The sequence below is a fragment of the Capricornis sumatraensis genome, chromosome 4 (genome assembly GCF_032405125.1).
Source record: "Capricornis sumatraensis isolate serow.1 chromosome 4, serow.2, whole genome shotgun sequence".
Classification (NCBI taxonomy): domain Eukaryota; kingdom Metazoa; phylum Chordata; class Mammalia; order Artiodactyla; family Bovidae; genus Capricornis; species Capricornis sumatraensis.
In genome coordinates this window covers 115,914,938-115,934,712 of record NC_091072.1, presented here as the reverse complement: position 1 = coordinate 115,934,712, position 19,775 = coordinate 115,914,938, and the positions used below count along the sequence as shown (strand labels likewise).

The 19,775-nt window shown below is 45.5% G+C and overlaps 1 protein-coding gene across 3 annotated transcripts in view; it reads left to right on the top strand.

The window, feature by feature from the left end:
* The window catches only part of LARGE1 (LARGE xylosyl- and glucuronyltransferase 1), a 447,934-nt gene that overhangs the window by 185,374 nt on the left and 242,785 nt on the right, over positions 1-19,775 (top strand). For all 3 annotated transcript variants that reach the window (XM_068970493.1, XM_068970492.1, XM_068970491.1), the window contains exon 5: positions 7,860-8,031. In XM_068970493.1, coding sequence (XP_068826594.1) covers positions 7,860-8,031 — 172 coding nt within the window. The remainder of the gene's footprint in view (positions 1-7,859; positions 8,032-19,775) is intronic.

Sequence of the window (19,775 nt, the reverse complement as noted above, 5' to 3'; positions counted from 1 at the left end):
CACGCTTTTGTCTGATCCCTTCCCATGTCGCCCAAGGGTGACCTGTATAATCAATAAGACATTGCAGAAATGACACCATGCAACTTCTGAGGCCAAGTCATAAAAGACATCCTAGCTTCTTTCTTGTTATCTCTCGGATCTCTTACTCTGGGTGAAGCCAGCTGCCGTGTTGTAAAGGCATCCAGACAGACCTATGAGATGGTCCATCTGGTGAAGAACTGAAGTTTCCTACCAACAGCCCTGGTGGGCTTCGCTGGTGGTGCAGACTGTAAAGAATCTGCCTGCAATGCAGGAGACCTGGGTTCCATCCCTGGATCAGGAAGATCTCCTGAAGAAGGAAGTGACTCCCCACTCCGGTATTCTTGCCTGGAGAATTCCATGGACAGAGGAGCCTGCGGGGCTATAATCCATGGGGTCACAAAGAGTCAGACATGACTGAACAACTATCACAACAATCAACAGCAAGCATCGATTCCCAGGCCTGTAGTAGGAGTAAGCCATGTTGAAGCAGATCCCATTGCATTCAGAGGTCTATAAGGTCAACCAAGGTCTTGACTATAACCTTGTGAGGAATCCTGAGCCAGAACCACCCAGAAAGTGGGCTTCCAAATTCCTAATAGAAACTGTGTGAGATAATAAACAATTATTGTGGTTTTAAGCTCCTGTGTCTTGAGGTAACTTGTTATGCAGCAAAGGATAATGAATATCCATTAGACCATAAACTCTTCAAGCACCAGCCATGTTTTATTCATTGTGGACGCTAGTCCCTAGCCCCTTCTCAGTACCTGACCCATATTAAGTGTTCCGTCAATGCTGATTTAAATGATTCCAACTGAGCTAAACTGGAGCATTTTTTTTTCTTTTGCTGGCAAAGCGTAAATACAAATGCAGATGACTTTATCTTGTAGGTAAGAATCTCTTCTATTCTTCTAAACATCATTGGTAATACTACCAATCAAAAATAATTGTCAGTACCTATATACAGCATCAGAATTCTCACAAGCCTATGGAGTATGTTCTGTGTGGATGTCCATTTTGTGGATGAGAAAACGGAGGTACATGGAGCAGTTTAATTACTTCACAGTGACCCAGCCTGGTGAGTGATGGAGCCAGGATTCAAAGCCAGGCAGTCAGACTCCAGAGTGCGAGCTGTTAGCCAATTGAAAAGCTTATGTTGAGCGTTTGCAGTATAGCACACACTGTACCAGACCCTTTCATTCTCTTGCCTCATTTAGTGCTTTGGCAAACCTCATGGGATACATATTTATTTCCTCTCTTTTATGGGTGAGCAGATTGAGGACGAGAGCAATGAGCTCGCCAGTGGGAATCTGGCCGTTCAGACTCCCGAGCTTATGTTCAGTTCACAGTCCTCCATGGCATGGCCCAGGGTCCCCCACCCACCTGAGTTTCTTATCTTCCATTTCTCAGCAATTATGTTCTGAACATACAGGTTGGTTGTCAAGACAACGATTCCGAAACAACATGAAAGGCAAATGACTTTTCAGACATTCTGCAGCCAGGATGGTTTCTTCTTTAACTCTTAAAAATGAGTCAAGGTGATTTTTAATCCACAGGAAAAAGTGGATAGGTAAAATAAATGTATTATTTTTTCCTTTTTGAAAGAAATTTGTATTGGAATATAGTTGCTTTACAGTGTTTGTTAGTTTCTGCTGTACAGCAAAGTGAATCAGCTGTATCTACACACATGTCCCCTCTTTTTTAGGTCCTTCCCATTCAGTCACCCAGAGCTCTGAGTAGAGTCCCCTGCGCTGTACAGTAGGTTCCCAGTAGTTATCAATTTTATACACAGTATCAGTAGTGTATATATGTCAATCCCAATCTCCCAGTACATCCAATGCCCCCTCTTCCCCCCTTTGGTGTCCATACATCTGTTTTCTATACATATGCCTCTGTTTCTGCTTTGCAAATAGGTTCCTCTGTACCATTTTTCTAAATCCCACATATATGCATTAATAGACGATATTTGTTTTTCTCTTTTTGACTTTGTCACTCTGTATGACAGTCTCCAAGTCCACCCATGTCTCTATAAGTAACTCTATAAGTTTCTCTATAAGTTTCATTCCTTTTAATGATTGTTGTTGCTAAGTTGTGTCTGACTCTTTGTGACCCCATGAACTGCAGCATGCCAGGCTTCCCTGTCCTTCACTATCTCCCAGAGTTTGCTCAAACTCATGTCTGTTGACTTGGTGATGCCATCCAGCCATCTCATCCTCTGTTGCCCTCTTCTCCTCCTGCCTCCAGTCCTTCGCAGCATCAGGGTCTTTTCCAGTGAGTCAGCTCTTCGCATCAGATGGCCAAAGTATTGGAGATTTGGCATCAGTTCTTCCAGTGAATAGTCCGGGTCGGTCTCCTTCAGGATTGGCTGAGTCATGTGTACCACATCTTCTTTACCCATTTCTCTGTCAGACATTTAGGTTGCTTCCATGTGCTAGCTGAAGAAATTTATTTTGAGCAGAAAATATTCCTAGGATGATGAGGAAAGATTCCAGATTAGAAATAGAGCAATTCCCTAGAGAGGGAGCAAGATATACTACTCTTACTCCTGTTTTTTCAGGTGAAAAAATTAAAGTCCGCAGAGATTTTCAATTCAGGAATACCCAACTCCAAAGTCTTTGTATCTAATTGCCTTGAAAAAAGCTGCTTCTTGGTGAACATAGATTTCACTGATGGAGGCAGGGTCGTGGCTGCGACCCTACAATTACTAGCCGTGAGGAGTGGAGGACAGCTCTGAATAGACCAGTAACTATGGGGAGGGTAAAGAAGAAAGAAACACTGCATCATTTCAGAGCAGAGTATCTAAGGCCGAGGGGCTGAAATTTGAGGAAGGGGAAAGGACTCAGTCCTCTCCCCCCGCAGTTCATATACAGGGATATTAATTCCTGACCTTTAGTCGAGTTGGAAGCGATGTAAATAAGATAGCACATGGAACGCTCTCCCCACAGTGCCCGCGTGCTTGCGTGCTCCGTCACTAAGTCATGTCTGACTCTCTGCAACCCTACGGATTGTAGTCCACCAGGCTGCTCTGTCCATGGGATTCTCCAGACGAGAATACGGGAGTGGGTTGCGATTTCCTTCTCCAGGGGATCTTCCCAATCCAGGGATCAAAGTTGCATCTGTCTCTTGCATTGGCAGGTGGGTTCTTTACCACTAGCACCACCTAGGAAGCCCCCCAAGGAGCCCCTCACAGGGCCTGATGGCCAGTAAACAGCTCAAGCCCCAGCAAAGCCTAGATAGTATTATCATTATGGGGGCATCCTAGTGCCCCCGTAAGAATTGCTTATGCTCCTTTACGTAAGTGCATTCAGTGGTATCTTAAGCTCAGTTGCATTTTTGCTAATTAAATCTTAGAGCATGTCTGCCTAGAATTATTAACAGCCATTGGAAGGATAATAATCTGTCCATTAACATAAACCTAGCTTTCATTCTTATTATTTTAATTACATGAATCCTTTGGCGTGTTCAGTGATGAGGAACATGCTAGGATATTGCTCAGCTAGGTGGTGGTGTTTCTGCAGCATACTCCGGGGGCCAGTCTGCATGACGCCTTCCAGGTCTCTGTAACTTGCCTCTGAAGATGGTCTTCTCCACACTGATTCCCTGGTGGCTCACAAGGTCAGGAATCTGGCTGCAGTGCAGGATACCTGGGCGATTCCTGGTCAGGACAATCCCCTGGAGAAGGGAATGGTTACCCACCCTAGTATTCTTGCCTGGAGAATTCCATGGACAAAGGAGCCTGGCAGGCTACAGTCCATGGGGTTGCAAAGAGTTGGACACTACTGGACAACTAACACTTTTACTTTCTTTCTGATTGATTCCAAGAATTTAATATCCTCAGTTGGACTGGAGTTTATTGTATGTAGGCTGGAAGTGAGATCAGTAGCGGTGTGGATTGTACCAGGAGACTCCCCCTAAAAGTTGTATGGGTGACCACTCACACCCATTTTTCCCCTCCTCCTAAAACCCAGGATGTGTGGTCCAATTTGGAGGTTCACTAGAGAGGGCTTCACATTTCCCAGTAGATCCCAGTTTGTGATTTATTAATCTTATATATAAAAATATAGGGAAAAGATATGGGTGATTTATTTTCTCTGTCAGAACTATCTCTGTTCCCTGTTTCCCTTTTATTGTCAAAGTTATTAATACTATGGGCTTCCCTGATAGCTCAGTTGGCAAAGAATCCACCTGCAAAGCAGGAGACCCTGGTTGGGTTCCTAGGTCAGGCAGATCCGCTGAAGAAGGGCTAGGCTACCCACTCCAGTATTCTTGGGCTTCCCTTGTGGCTCAGCTGGTAAAGAATCCACCTGCAATGCAGGAGACGTGAGTTCTATCCCTGGGTTTAGTGTCTTGTCTTTATCATGTTCCAAATCATGTATCGTCTGAATCTGGGTAGCACTGACACACACTCATTAGGAGAAGGGAATGGACTTCACTTCCCTCTTTTTTTTTTTTTTTTTTGGTTACAATTTATATGCATTTTTTGCCTATGCTGGGTCTTGCTTGCTGTGCGGGCTTTTCTCTAGTTTCAGTGAGTTGGGGCTACTCTCTAGTTGTGGTGTCTGGAGCTCTCCCTCTGGTTTCTCTTGTTGCTGAGCATGGACTCTAGGGCACGTGTGTTTTAGCAGTTTCAGTAGAGCACAGGCTCAGTAGTTGGGGCACACAGACTTAGTTTATCTAAGGCACGAGGATCTTCCTGGACCAGGGATCAAACCCGTGTCCCCTGCTTTGGCAGGCAGCTTCTTTACCATTGACCCACCAGGGAAGCCCATTTACTTCCCTTCTCTTAATGAATAGATGCTTTGTAATCCTCACGGCAATATTGTGAAGTGAGCATTTGAAGTTCCCATTTTGCAGATGAGAAAACTGAGGCTTATGGCAGTTAAGTGATTTGCCTTGAGTCACATAGCTTATAAGCTTATTAGAACTCGTGCTAAAAACCAGGCTCTGGGGCTCAACAAGCTGTGCCTTTTTCAATGTACTGTACCGATCTGAACCCAAGCAATTACAGATGCCTTTTCTCCTAATTGGCAAAAATTTCACAGGTGGCATTTGAACTGAGGCCTGGTTAAGTCTGCAGTCATGCACATGATCAAATGACTGTGTTGTTACCATAATATGAATGACATCATGCCTACCTCAAGGATTTCTAGTCCAGAGCTGGAAAGAGGCGTGGAAAATTAGACACAGTGTGATGGCTTGCTGTGCCGAAGGAAAGGAAACAGCTCAATTTGGAAGCCCTCATCCAGCCTTGGGCAGCAGGGAAGGGGGCCGGAGGCTGGTGCCTTCCAAGTTGGGACTTGGAGGAAGAGCAAGATTTGGACAGAGGCAGAGAGTGCAGGTTCCATGCTGCTTCTAAGAGAAGGAGCCATTTGTAACAAATACATCTGCTTCTCACCACACGTTCTTCCCCCCTCTAGATTCCTTAGTTTGCTTTCTGGGATTTTCTTTCTGAATACAAACCCATTCGAATGCTTCCTTTACCTCTAATTGAACACTCTAACTTAATTGATTATGTATTAAGTCGGGGACTTGGGGCGAAATTCAGGCCTGGGCTCATGTTGAGATTAATTTATTCCTATAGTCCTTCTGTTCTGTGATGCATCCGAGTGCCTCGCCTGTGTGTGAAAAATAAAGCCGGGAGATGGAGCTGTCTAATTAGACGGCTTAACCCAACGTGCTGGTGTTCGGTCTCCACCAAGCTCTCTTGCTTTGATGGTAACCAAAATAGATGAATAAGTTAATCAAAGGTCTGATTAAATAGCACGACTCTGCGGCATGGGCCAGTGATTGCCAAGCTTCAGTTCAGGCAAATTCTCAGGGGAGTGAGGAAACCAAGCTGAGTTCCAAAGGCCCAGGCTTACACGAGGAAGAGTTTTATAAAACCCACGGGAGGGAATTATTCAGAGTCCTCAGGTGTCAGATCCTAAGGTGATGGCTGGCCTGGAAGCTGACTTCAAAGGAAGACTATGGTTTCGGAAAGGAACATAAGCATTTCGCCTGACAGATTCCAGCTATAGCTTTGCATCTTGCTTGGTGAGGATTTGCGACTAATCAGTCACCTTCCTGTGCCATCCATCTGTCCGTCCGTCCATCCATCTGTCTCCCCATGCATCCTTCCATCTCCCCAGCCATCCTGCAGATGTGTGTTGTGTCTGTGATGTGTAAGGCTTGGTGCTTTGATCTTGCCATCATTTGTTTAAATTAATGGCCATTCTGTTCTGTTAGGTTTGCCCCTCTGGGTTCTTTCTCATCTTTCTTCACTCTTCCCCTTGGGCTGATGCCTAAGGGCTGCATCCCCAAGCTTACTTTCTCACTGGATTATGTTTGAGTTTGCCCAGTGGGCTACCCTGGCAGGAGTCCTAGGGGCAGGAGGAGAGAGGGAGCTGAGATCTCTCTCCTTGATCCATCCTGAGGGATTGTTGCAGCAAGGTCATGTCTCTCTTCTGAAGGTCACTGCTCCTGCTAAGGGGCTTATTCATCTGACTCCCCTCTTTGGACACTAGCAGCAGCTGGCATTGGCCCTTCACGCCTTGAGTGGTAACGGCCCCCAACTCTTCCCCTCACCAAGCCTGCCCAGTGCCTTGTTGCTGCCGTTAAATTCTGCATTCACCCACACCCTGATCAATAATGATACACTGGAAGTGACTCCCTTTTATAAACGGCAGAAACTCAAGCCTAGCAGACTTGGCCAAGTGGACATGGTGATTAATTGACAGTGTCATAATATGAATGCAAGTATATCTGACTCTAGGACCCAAGGTTCAGTTCTGTGCTAGATCCCAGAGATGCCCCCCAGACTTCAGTATTAAGTATTGAAGAGGCATACGCGCGTGTGTGTGTTAGTTCCTCAGCTCAGTTCAGTCGCTCAGTTGTGTCTGACTCTTTGCCAACCCCATGGACTGCAGCATGCCAAGCCTCCCTGTCCATCACCAACTCCCAGAGTTTACTTAAACGCATCTCCATTGAGTTGGTGATGCCATCCAGCCATCTCATCCTCTGTCGTGCCCTTCTCCTCCTGCCTTCAGTCTTTCCCAGCATCAGGGTCTTTTCAAATGAGTCAGTTCTTCTCATCAGGTGGCCAGAGTATTGGAGTTTCAGCTTCAGCATCAGTCCTTCCAATGAACACTCAGGACTTATCTCCTTTAGGACGTACTGATTGGATCTCCTTGCAGTCCAAGGAACTCTCAAGAGTGGTCTCCAACACCACTGTTCAAATGCATCAATTCTTTGTTAGTTGCTCAGCCACATCCAACTCTTTGCAACCCTATTACTTTACATTGTAAAGTAATTAACCTCCAATGAAAATAAATAAATTTATATAAAAAAAGAAGTCCATCTGAAAAATAAAAAATAGATAAGTGTACGCCTTAATGATACCATTAAGTAATCATTTTTAATGGCACAGAAATGGAATAAGACTGTAAGAAATATATCTATCCAGGAACAATTAGACATTGGTTGCAAAAATATATACAGTATGATTCCATTTTTGAAACTTTTATTTCTTCTTTTGTGAATATTGTTTTCTCCAGTGAGCCTATATAATTTCTATAATAACAGAAATCTTATTTTAATGTATTTGCATGGGGTAGTTATTTCAAAAACATTACTCTCCTTCTCCCTTGATTCAGATACATTTTCTTCCAAAAGAACTTCATAAGCCAAACTGTAAATTACATGAACAAATCTTTAAGAAAATATTCATTCATTTACTCAACAATTTTTATCGGAAACTTTTTATGTACCAGGCACTATTTATAATGCTTGTGCAATAATTTAAATGTAGTGATTTTTTTTTTTTTTTGCTTTCTCCTACTCTTTCTCTTCACTTCCCTGTCTAGTCTGAAGTTTCCTGGATCCCCAACAAACACTACTCTGGGATTTATGGTCTGATGAAGCTTGTCCTCACCAAGACTCTTCCTGCCAACCTGGAGAGGGTCATCGTCCTTGACACAGACATCACCTTTGCAACAGACATTGCTGAGCTCTGGGCTGTGTTCCACAAATTCAAAGGTAATTGTAGCTCGTTTATTTTTTCCTGATATCTGAAGGTGTCGACTGACATAACAAGAATAGCAATTGTATTTTTTTTTTTTTTTTAATGTGAGGGCAACTCTTAAGGAAGTCATGCTAATGAAATAGACAAAGAATTATAAATAGAGGTGAACATCAGTTCTACTCTCATTTGATGCTTGTTAGAGGAAAACAGGGATTGGCTTGTATGTCTTTAATAATTGAAGAGGTAAGATCTGTGTTCATAGGAAGAACCCAATTGAGGGTTGTTGAATTGCTTTGTAAGAGACAGACATCAAATGTGTGTATTTTGTGTGCCCATAATTGAGTGTTGGCTTCCTTGTGTGGAGACATGCATTTATCGGTTTTCCCTTTTTATCAAATGATACTTTGATTGCTGAGAAAGCCTGTGAGATAGTGGTGATGGTATTCATTATAGAGTGTTTGAAAATGTTCTTATGACTTTTTCTTTCATTAAAAAGTTGATGGTTTATCATTTTAAAGAAGTATGTAAGTTCGGCTTTCTAAAAGGTTCTTTCTAGTCAGTTTCTTCTTAGTTTTTATTGTTAACTCTTGTCACTGCCCCGAGATATGTGTGAGTATCAGGTGGGAAATTGTGAGGACAGTCAGTGTTCATAACTGGTGTGGATTCATGAGAGAAGTGGCAGGCACAAACCCTACTACTATTTTTTTTAATATAAATTTAGTTATTTTTAATTGGAGGTTAATTACTTTACAATATTGTATTGGTTTTGCCATACATCAACATGAATCCGTCACAGGTATACATGTGTTCCCCATCCTGAACCCCCCTCCCTCCTCCCTCCCCATACCATCCCTCTGGGTCATCTCAGTCCATTTTAATCCCCCTCTCGCAGGTGTTATCCTTTAAATTACGTTATTAGTTTCATATTCTCTATATTAGACAAATACATTGAGAGATAAACCTAGCAGTGAGTGGTTTTTTTTTTTTTTTCTGACTTCTGCATGCTGGCTTCTGTGTTTAAAATCCCTCCTGCCTCTTCTCTATAGCTCTTTATCCTCTGAAGGTGAAATATTGCTTAGTGATTTTAAATCACAGCATTCTCAAGATTCACAGGCTATTCCAGTTGGTTTCTGTTTCCATTCACTGACAGAAGAGTAAATTCCTCACCCACTCCAGTCTCTGCCTGCTTCCTTCTGGGAGCCTCCCAGCTTTGGGATAATTGAAAAAAGTCCTCAGCACACCATGGGGGCAAAACACTCTGAGCCTTGGACTCTTTTCCTTGTCAGGATCAAAACTTCCCTTATTTGTGTCAATAATGACACTAATAGACTCTGTTGAAAGAGAGTGTGTCTCAGCTTTCTGAGCTCTTCTTCGTAGAATGTTTGGATCTGTCGTTTCAGTTCGCAAATAAAGGGGCAGAAGCTTGGCGGGATGCAAGGTTCCACTTGGAGCTGAGACCACAGTGCGTGTGTGTATTGCCTTCCCTGTGCCCCATCACATCTATTTGTTTTTGTTTTTTCCTGATTACACTGCACTCATTAGGGCATTTTTTCCTATAGTTATGTGGCATTTTATTCCTATTTTAGTGCTGACCTTCAGTATTCAGTGATGTATTTATTCAGCAGGCATTTGTTGCATCCCCGCCAGGGGTCACCGGCTGTAAGGAAGGAGTCATCCACTGGGCCCTGGATGTATGATGAGAAGTGGAGGGGAGGGAGAGTCACCACCTCCCGTGGAGGGGAGGGAGAGTCACCACCTCCCGTGGAGGGGAGGGAGAGTCACCACCTCCCGTGGAGGGAGGGACCTCCACCTCCAGCTGGGACCATGTCACTGCAGAGGTGATGATCATGTCTGTCTTGTAGGATGAGAGTAGCGATTGTGTGTGGTGGACACTCACATTCCCCTTTGGGAGGAAAGGCTCATTCCTCCAGCTGCTGGAAGACTGCCTGCAGGTGGGCTCTGCTCTCAGCCCTCTTTGGGGAATGGTCTCAGATGAAGAGTCACCTTGCCCGGGGCCATGCCCACACCGTGGACTGAATGATGCATGTGAAGTCTTGCAGGATCCACTGGCGTCTGCCTGGCAGCCCCGTTTCTCCCTGTGCCCAGTCCTGCTGGCGCGCTGCCCCTTTCATAGATGCTGTCCTGAGAATTCTCCCTAAGTTAACCCCCGGCGTGCTCATTCTCATTCCTGCGTCTACTTCCCGAGAAACTCAGCCTGCCGTATACATTCAGAGCTGCAAGTCTCTCCTGGATGAGTGTAACCCAGCAAGATCCCAGGGACAGGTGGTCCCTAAAGGTAACCTGTCGCTGGGAAATCACATCTATTCTGTCCCAGCAAGGACCTGCCACAGTGCTGGTAGGGTTCTGTCGCCAGTCACAACCGCAGTAATAATCCTAGTGTTAAGCCCGCCCACCCCCATATCCCTGTGGATGGGAAGGCATCCAAGGCTCTTGCTGCTCCCAGAGATGACCCAAGGATGTGGATTTGGAGGGCTCAGAGACTCAAGGCAGCTCCTGGGGCAGAGCAGAGTATATGGGCCAAGGTCAGGGCCGGGGAAGTTTGACTGCAAGGAGTTCAGTTAATGGGCTTTATTTTATTTACTCATCCTCTCATTGGTTCCTTTTGAGCATTAGTCAGGCCCCCACAATGCAGAGGAATATATTAGATGCTGTTGTTAGAACAGGGCACCTGCCTTCAAGGAAGGAATACTGTGTCTGTGTCTACCTGTCATCAGCAAAGGAGTATGACAAGCGTCTGAGGTTTTCCCATGCCCACCCTAACTTTTCTGGGAAAAGAAAGAAATGAAAAGAAAGTAAGCTCTTCTCTTTTCTGTATGGCGCTCTTTAGTATAGGGTCGTGTGTGTGTTTGATTATTTTTCCTAAACCGAATGATTAGAAGCCAGGTCACGGAATAGGAAGGAAGTCCCTTAGGACAGACCAATAAATGTGGAACAGTCTGATGCAGGAGGGAAGGTTCCCCTCTCATAAAGGTGATCGCAGTTGGTATCTTTCACTGTAAACCTTTGGAGTAACATTGATGCCACTTGGCCTTGCTGGGCTTTCTCTGGTCTGGAACACCTCATTAATCTGGGCTGCAGTGACTAGTGTTCAGTCTCATATAGACTTGACTCCTGAAGGATGCTGTGAAATCCCCCTTACCTAAGCTCATTACATGGAGAACCTGGTAAAGAGCTCTTTAGTAAGGACTTAGACCAGCCTCAGTCTCTGCCGTGGTCATCGCCTATGTGGCATTTGCCTGGCTCTGCATCCTGATCAAGTCTACTCCATCTGGCATGGGGGCAGAATCAAAGGCATAAGGAAGTGTGATTTTCCCCAGATTTGAGAAATAAAACCTCCATCTGCAGAATACTGGCCCAGCTTGTGAAGTTCCAGATCACTCTCTTTAGAGTAGCTGTGAGCCCTAGGAAGTCTCTGCATGTATTCATCCTGGACCAGTAGAATAAGCCAGAACTGGAGCCCCTCTGGAGACCCTGTGACCACAGGCAGGCTACTTGACTCCTCTGGGCCTCAGTGAGCCAAGAACCATGCCAGCAGGGCCCCTGCAGGAAATGCACAGATAGTTTGCACTATTCTTCCCATGTTCCTGTGCAGATCACAATAAACTGTGGAAAATTCTGAAAGAGATGGGAATACCAGACCACCTGACCTGCCTCTTGAGAAATCTGTATGCAGGTCAGGAAGCAACAGTTAGAACTGGACATGGAACTGGTTTTCTCTGAGGACTCCTGCCAGCAGCTGTGGGGTAACAGCAGATACCATTAATGGGTGTCTGCTCCATTACCTTGCAGCTTTGCCCACAAAGCCATGGGGCAGCTGTGAAGTGTACAATAATGTAAAAAGGCCAAATATGAAGAACTTTGGAAGTATTGTTTTTGACAAGACATTTAAGAACTTCTGTGGTTTTAATCACTTGCCTTGAAGGGGTTTTTGGACCCTCTAGGCCCTTTGTGTGGGACCTTCTCACATCCCTTCCTCCCTGCTTCCCTACTCCTCCAACCCCACCTTCCACATCTATTCAGTCAGTCGTTCATTAATTCATTATCTTTTGAGCCCTTGGACCTGTCCTTGGCCCTGGGGATAAAATAGTAAGTCACACAGACCCAGACCTGCCCCCATGTTGCTAATTCCTATTTTTTCTGTGTCGGGAGCCAGACTATCTTATTTCCCCCTCAAAAGTCTTTAAGTGTCTTGCCTGAGATCCTACAGCCTGTGCGAGGCAGTGGTGGAGCCTGGATGGAAGCCAGGCTGACCCCAGGCTGACCTCAGAGCCTACTAGATGTTTAACCACTAGATTCTAGATCCAGCTGAACTCACAGTTACATTAAAGTGTGGAAAGAACCTTGAAAGGCAGAATTCACAGTGAAGTAGAATCACACTTGAGGGGAAGCAGCCTTGGCCAAGGGGCTTCCCTGGTGGTTCAAACGGCGAAGAATCTGCCTGCAATGCGAGAGACCCAGGTTCGATCCCTGGGTCAGGAAGGGCCCCTGGAGAAGGGAATGGCAACCCACTCTAGTAACTCTTGCCTGAAGAATTCCATGGACAGAGGAGCCTGGTGGGCTACAGTCCAAAGGGTCACAAAGAGTCAGACACGACTGAAGCGCCTAGGCAGCAGCAGCAGTCCTAGCCAGGGAGGCTTGTGAAGGGAAGAAGCAATGGCAACATTAGCCTGATGGCCCCACTTAGAAGGGATGCAGTGTCCAGAGGCCAGAGGCCCAGAGAGAGAGCCGTGCAGACACTGAAACTGCAGTCTGTTCCTCAAACAGACCAGGCGGGCCCTGCCTTGGTCATTTGCTCTGATGTTCCCGTGCTGGGAATGCTAGTCCCCCAGGTCCCTCCCTGTCTTGCTGCCAGAACTCCCTTTAAGTTCCGCCAAGTGGCCCCTTTAATCCTGCAGCCTGGGATACCATCCCATCCCTCTCACACTGTTCTTTCCTGTTTTTTTTTTTTTTTTAACTGCATCCATCATCTTCTAATCTAGTCCATAATTGCTTATTAAGATTGCTCTGCTCCACCTAGGCAGCCGCACAGACCCCCAGATACCGGGGACCTGGCTGGCTTTACCTGATTATCGTGTGTCTTTCCTGCTAATACATACGTACCTTGAGGGCAAGGGTCTTTGTCTTCTTCCTGACGCTTTCCCAGCACCTAGAACAATACCTGGCAGGTGCTCCTTAAATAAGTGAACAGATAAAACATGTGATTCCAGGTTTGCAGAGTAGGAAATAAGGCAAGAGAACCATAAAAGGTTTTGTCAATTGCAACTTTGGGTTTTATCTAAAGGTAACTGAAAACCAGTTGAGAGTTTTAGGTACAGAAGAGGATGTTCAGATTTTCAGATTTGAAGAGGCTCCTTTGGCTACAGCATGGGGTGGTTCTATAAGATGAAGCAGGAAACCAGTGCCTTGAAAGAAAGTTTTGGCAGCAGGTGGGAGGTTGTCTACTGCTGTGGTCCAAGCAAGATATGACAGTGGCCGTACAGCAGGATGTTGCCCTTGGGGGCAGCAAGTGATGTTGAAGAGAGACGAAGGCGGGAGTGGAGTGGATGGCCCCAGGTGACGAGTTCCATGTTGGGCGTGTGCAGATGGAATGAATAGGTCTGGATCTTACAAAAGAGTCTGGGCTGGAGGTATCTTTAGGTGATTCATTTTTGGAATGAAAACGAAACTGTTTTATGAAAATGTTCCTGTTGGGTTATGACAGTTTCCTTTTCCAATTTCCAGGTATAGAATCCAGGGGTACGATGCTGTGGTTCGCAGCCCTGAAGGGAGGGTGGCTGGCTGGAACTGCTGCTTATCCAATGGGGGGTTCATTGGGTGATGGCAGGTGGGGGTCAGCACATCTAGAGGCTGGGCAAGGTGTGATTGGCAGGCTGTGATTAGCAAGGACGGGGATCAGACTTCTCCGGAGAACGGGTCATGGAGGGCACCCTGATCGTGTCAGGAGACCCTGACGGTGCAGCTCACACCCAGTGAGTGATGTCAGTTCCTGCCTCTAGTTACCACTGTGTCACCAAGCCAGCCACATCCTGATTGCCCTGTCTGCGTGGCTCATGGGATGGGACAGGACAGCCACACCTGTGCTCCCCAGGGGCCCCCGATGGGGCGACCAGACCTCTGTCCGCTGTGTGAATTTTCTCCAAGCACAGGGATGCAGGCTCTCTGTGAAGTGAGCTAGAGAGACACTATGAGTCTCCTAGGGAAGAGAAGGAGAGAGAAGTTTCTAGAGTGCTGTGACGTATTTCTTCCACCTCGTCCTCGTTCAGCTCAAGGGTCCACTCCCGGAGTCATCGGACATAGACGTCCAGGGCCTTTTCTAAGGCTGCCTCCCATCCATCTGCTCACCATCTTTCTAACCTTGGCACTACTCATGTCTCTGGACCTCTGTTTCTCACTGGCAGAGTGGGGATGATGACGTGGTGAGGGTGATGTGAAATGAGACATAAAAAGGTCTCAGGACGGGTCCTGATGCAGCAGAATGACCAGCAGTGTGCCGTGGCTGCTGTTTCGAATATATGAGAGTCGTTCTACTGTCATCACAGTGAGACAGCTGCCCGTCTCCCTGAAAGAGCCAGGATGGGGGGATCTCCATCTTAGAGGAGATGGTGTCAGTCCTCTATGAGTAAGAAAGTTTCCCCAGATATTCTCAATCAAGGTGAGGATGGCAGGGGGCGGGGGGTACAATTATACAATGGGATATTGCTTAGCCACTACAAAGAGGGAAATAATGCCATGTGCAGCAACATGGATAGACCTAGAGATGGTCATCCTGAGTGAAGTAAGTCAGAGAAGGAGAAAGTAAGTCAGAGAAGGAGAAAGTAAGCCAGAGAAGGAATGTCAAAATAAGTTTGACATCCCTTATATGTGAAATCTAAAATGAAATGATACACCAGAACTTACAAAACAGAAAAACACAGACTTAGAGAATAAACTTCTGGATGCCTGCACTTACTGCTATGTTTAAAATGGATAACCAGCAAGGATATACTGCAGAGCACAGGGAACTCTCTTCAGTGTTCTGTGACAGCCTGGGTAAGAGGGGAGTGTGGGGGAGGATGGATACATGTATATGTAAGGCTGAGCCCCTTTGCTCTTCACCTGAAACTATCACAACATTGTTAATCAGCTATATCCCAATACAAAATAAAAAGTAAAAAGCTTAAATGATAAAAAAAAAATTTTTTTTAATGAGGATGGGGGCTCGGGAGGAGGGTCATATAAGAAGAGTCAGGATTTTGTCCTGATGGGAGTCACCAACTGTGTGTCTCAGTGGGTAGAGCAGAGACCGTGGAGTGTGAGGTTCTAGGACCTGAGTGGAAGCCCGGCTCGCCCATGTAATTTACACTTCAGTTCTAATAGGAATAATATTTCAGAAGCAAAATATGTTACTCACCTAGTTCTTTGCAGAGATCTGTTAAATTATCTCAGTTTTTGATGCAGATTTTTTCACATTTTACAGTTTCTGAAACTGAGATGTGACTTAACAGAGCCCCTTGACTGCTGATCTTTTTCTCCTAGAAAATGTGTTGCTATTCTAAGTGTCCCCTTAGAATCTAGAGCTGAAGATTGGAGACTGATCACCTCCTCTTGGCAGAAAACTCGAATTCTGGTTTTGGTCTGGTCTGATTTCTGGTAGGGCCGAGTTCTAGTCCTCCCTTCTCTGGAGGCCCAGGGAAAACTCCCATAATGCCTGGGTATCTGTAGGTGGCAGGAGACGTCTGTAAGGCCACCCCTTTCGCTCCCGCCTCCTCCCCCTTCTTCTTTCAACCTGGCTTCCTTTCCTCCCTTGAAATCTTTGTTGTTAGTACTTGCATCTGAAGTTCTGTGTCTCTGTAGAAGGTTTTCTGACAGACTGTATTCTTGTATTTAAGGGCTTCCCTGGTGGTGCAGAGGTTAAAGCGTCTGCCTGCAATGTGGGAGACCTGGGTTCGATCCCTGGATCGGGAAGATCCCCTGGAGAAGGAAATTGCAACCCACTCCAATATTCTTGCCTGGAGAATCCCATGGACAGAGGAGCTTGGTGGGCTACAGTCCACGGGTTGCAAAGAGTTGGACACGACTGAGCGACTTCATTTCACTTTAGAATCTAGAAAATATGCCACTATCATTTTTATCAGTATTGTTTCTCTAGGTTTTCCTTTTACCTTAGGGTGCTGGAGGGAAAATGGAGGGCGGGGGGGGGGTGAGTTCTGCACTAGAGAAGGAAGAACTGAATTGGGAGGCTGATTAGAATCAGTGAGAGAGAAAGATCTTAGGGTCTCAGATCTTAGGGTCTCCTGAGGCCCTTTAATATGTGACCACAGGGTCCTGGAACCTTGTGCTGTTGCCATTTTTGGTAAATACCTTGCTTGAGTCTCACAGTTAGAATGGTTACCACCTCCTGTCAGGCCCACAGGACTTTTTTAAAATTTCAGGGAGAGATAGTGATAAGTTTAAAGGTTAAAACTATAGGGAGTTCCTCTGCCCAAAGGTATTTTCTTGCTCATTCAGATACTCGATAAATGTTTACTGAACACCTACGTGGTCCTGGATGCACAAGTTATGCCATCTAAGGCCTGATGCAGTAGAAATTCATGTGACTAATTCATCCTCATTTGAAAAATATCAGACACTTCCGGGGAACATTTTGGGGTTACCTGCCATTAATGTGAATTACTCACTTCGGTTGCTTTTCTAATATTTTTCTGATATCAGCTGCCTTGAGTGAAGGAAATTGTGATCGTGAATGTAGCCCCTGTGGGTGCCTGGATGCATGGGCTGTCCTAGGTCATTCTGGAGGAATTAGGAGATGAGAGGGTAGGGCAGGATCAAATAAAGGTGCTAAAGACTCAGTGGGGATGACTGTGAGAGACAGATGCAGACCGAGTAGCAGGAAGAGGCAAGAAACAAATACTTACTGAATCAGTTTATGAAGGGACTTCCCTGGCAGTCCAGTGGTTAAGACTTCACCTTCCAACACAGAGTGCCGGTTTGATCCCTAGTCAGGGAGCTCAGGTCCCACATGCCTCATAGCCAAATAATCCCAACATAGAACAGAAGCAATACTGTAACAAGTTCAATAGACTTTAGAAGTGGTCTACATCAAAAAAAAGAGAAAAATTTTTAAAAATAAATTTACGGAGTTAGAGACAAAGCCCAACTTGAGAATCACATGCTCAGGAAAGAAGGCTTTTTGTTCTTTTTGTTCTATAAGTATCTGGGCCAAAGGGGTCTTCCCTGAGGGTTAGCTCTGTTCCAAGTCTATATTAGTGAAATACCAAATCGGATTAACAGGCATATGCTGGTCAAGCAGCTAATGGTTATTTGCAACTGTGTTCTCTGAGCAGTAATTCTGAATTGCAGGGTGGAAGCTTTCAGTATCAGAATTAATTACCTGTGGTGTCTTTGCAAACTGTGCAACTCCAAGGCCCCTCCCTTCTCCTGCCAGCGGTCTGGACAGCACCAATGCTTTGGCTACCATTGCTTTCATGCATTCAGAGAAGGCGATGGCACCCCACTCCAGGACTCTTGCCTGGAAAATTCCATGGACGGAGGAGCCTGGTGGGCTGCAGTCCATGGGGTCGCGAAGAGTCGGACACGACTGAGCGACTTCACTTTCACTTTTCACTTTCATGCATTGGAGAAGGAAATGGCAACCCACTCCAGTGTTCTTGCCTGGAGAATCCCAGGGACGGGGGAGCCTGGTGGGCTGCCGTCTATGGGGTCGCACAGAGTCGGACACAGCTGAAGAGACTTAGCGGCAGCAGCTTTCACACAAGGTTTCTCTACCTCGGTGCTCTTGACATTTGGGGTTGGGTAACTCATCATTATCGGGGGCTGTCCTGTCATCCCTAGCCTCTACTCACTAGATGCCAGTTGCACCCCCTTCCCCAGATGTGACAAGCAAACATATCTGCAGGCATCTGCAAGTGTCCCCTGAAGGACAGTATTTCTCTGTTATGAACCACTTCCTTAGTGGTTCCATTACTGATTTTAAAAAAAGGTATAGGATGTCCAGTGCTGGTGGTGCTGCTTTACGTGGTCGGTAATGGCCAGTGCCAGAGAAGAAATGAAATCTGAACTTTCTGCCGCTTGTTCATCAGTTCATATCTTGAAGACCCCCTTAGCGCGTGCCTTTAATGAATGACTTCTGGAATCAACCCTGTGCTCAGGCTTCTACTGTGTGCACTTCAGACTTTCTGTCCCCCTTTTTTATGCTCAACACTAGCTTCCGAGATGCTTGATCTGTGAATTTTTTCCTCTCTTAGGGCTACAGATAGTTGAATAGCCACTGGTGAATTTCCTCCTTCAGAAGATGAATTTATTGTTGTAAGTAGCTAAGTCATATCTGACTCTTTGTGACCCCATGAACTGCAGTACACCAGGCTCCTCTGTCCTCCACTGCCTCCCAGAGTTTGCTCAAATTCATGTCCATTGAATCAGTGATGCTATCCAACCATCTTGTCCTCTGCTGCCCCCTTCTCCTTCTGCCTTCAAACCTTCCTAGCATCAGGGTCTTTTCCAATGAGTTGGCTCTAAGAATCAGGTGACCGAAGTACTGGAGCTTCAGCCTCAGTTCTTCCAATGAATATTCAGGATTGATTTCCTCTAGGATTGACTGGTTTGATCTCCTTGCTGTCCAAGAGACTCTCAAGAGTCTTCGCCAGCCCCACAGTTCGAAAGCATCAATTCTTTAGTGCTCAGCCTTCTTTATAATGCCTTCATTCTCTTATACCTGGAAGGAAACTCGATACCAGGGGAAGGCATGATTGAATTGACCTGACTCAGATGCATTCTTAGCCATAAATTTGGGTAGGACCCTCTGGAGTTGATGACTTTTCCCTCGGAATCAGAAGACCCAACAGGTTGCTCATCTCCATACTTGTGAAGAGAGGAAATCATGTCATTCTGTGACTATCGCAAGGACACTTTTTTTTCTCCTAAACACATACACATAGATTATTAGCAGCATCTAATATATGACAAGGACGGACGTGGCCTGTCAGGGAAGACAGATGGCTGTTCTCTTCTCCGTGCGGTGCACTGGGCTTGCGCATCTGGAGAGTGCAGTGGGCAGAGTTGTGTGTGCTGATCCCTTATTGAGATGGATGGAGGGGCTGTTGAAGGGAACACTGTCAGCCAGCATAGGACGGAGTGAAATCACCAGCTTCCCGAGAAGCAGAAGGATATTTTTTTCATTATCCACCATCTCCATTTGACCAGGAAACTTGGGTTTCTGTTTTCTTGTTTGCCTTTTGATGGGTCTCAGGACAGAGAAGGTGTGGCAATTTGAGGCTTCTCTTCTTTACAGCTTAGACATCAAAAGATCATATCCCATGATGGCAAAAATGCTTAAAAGATTAAGAAAGGATTTCCCAAATCTAACCAATAATCCATTTTCTGGGGCAGGGAGGAAAATGATGTGATACTAGAATATTTAAAAAAAGAGTCATCCTTTGAAGGATTTTTGGGTGGAAGTGAGAAAGAAGGAAGGAAGGAGAGGGTTAGTTAGCAGAGCTGGAACTTGCTTTTTTCTTATTTAAGTGAACTTTTAAAATTTTTGGAACAGTTTATTATTTACAGAAAAATTATGAAGTTGGTACAGAGTCCCCATATACCTTGCAGCCAGTTTCCCTTATTAATATCTTGAATGAGTTTGGTACATTTGGGGGATGCCTTGCTTTGATGAGATGCCTGATACAGTCCAGATTCTGCATGCACCTGGATGTTCGATGTACATTAGCTCCTTTCATCCTCACAA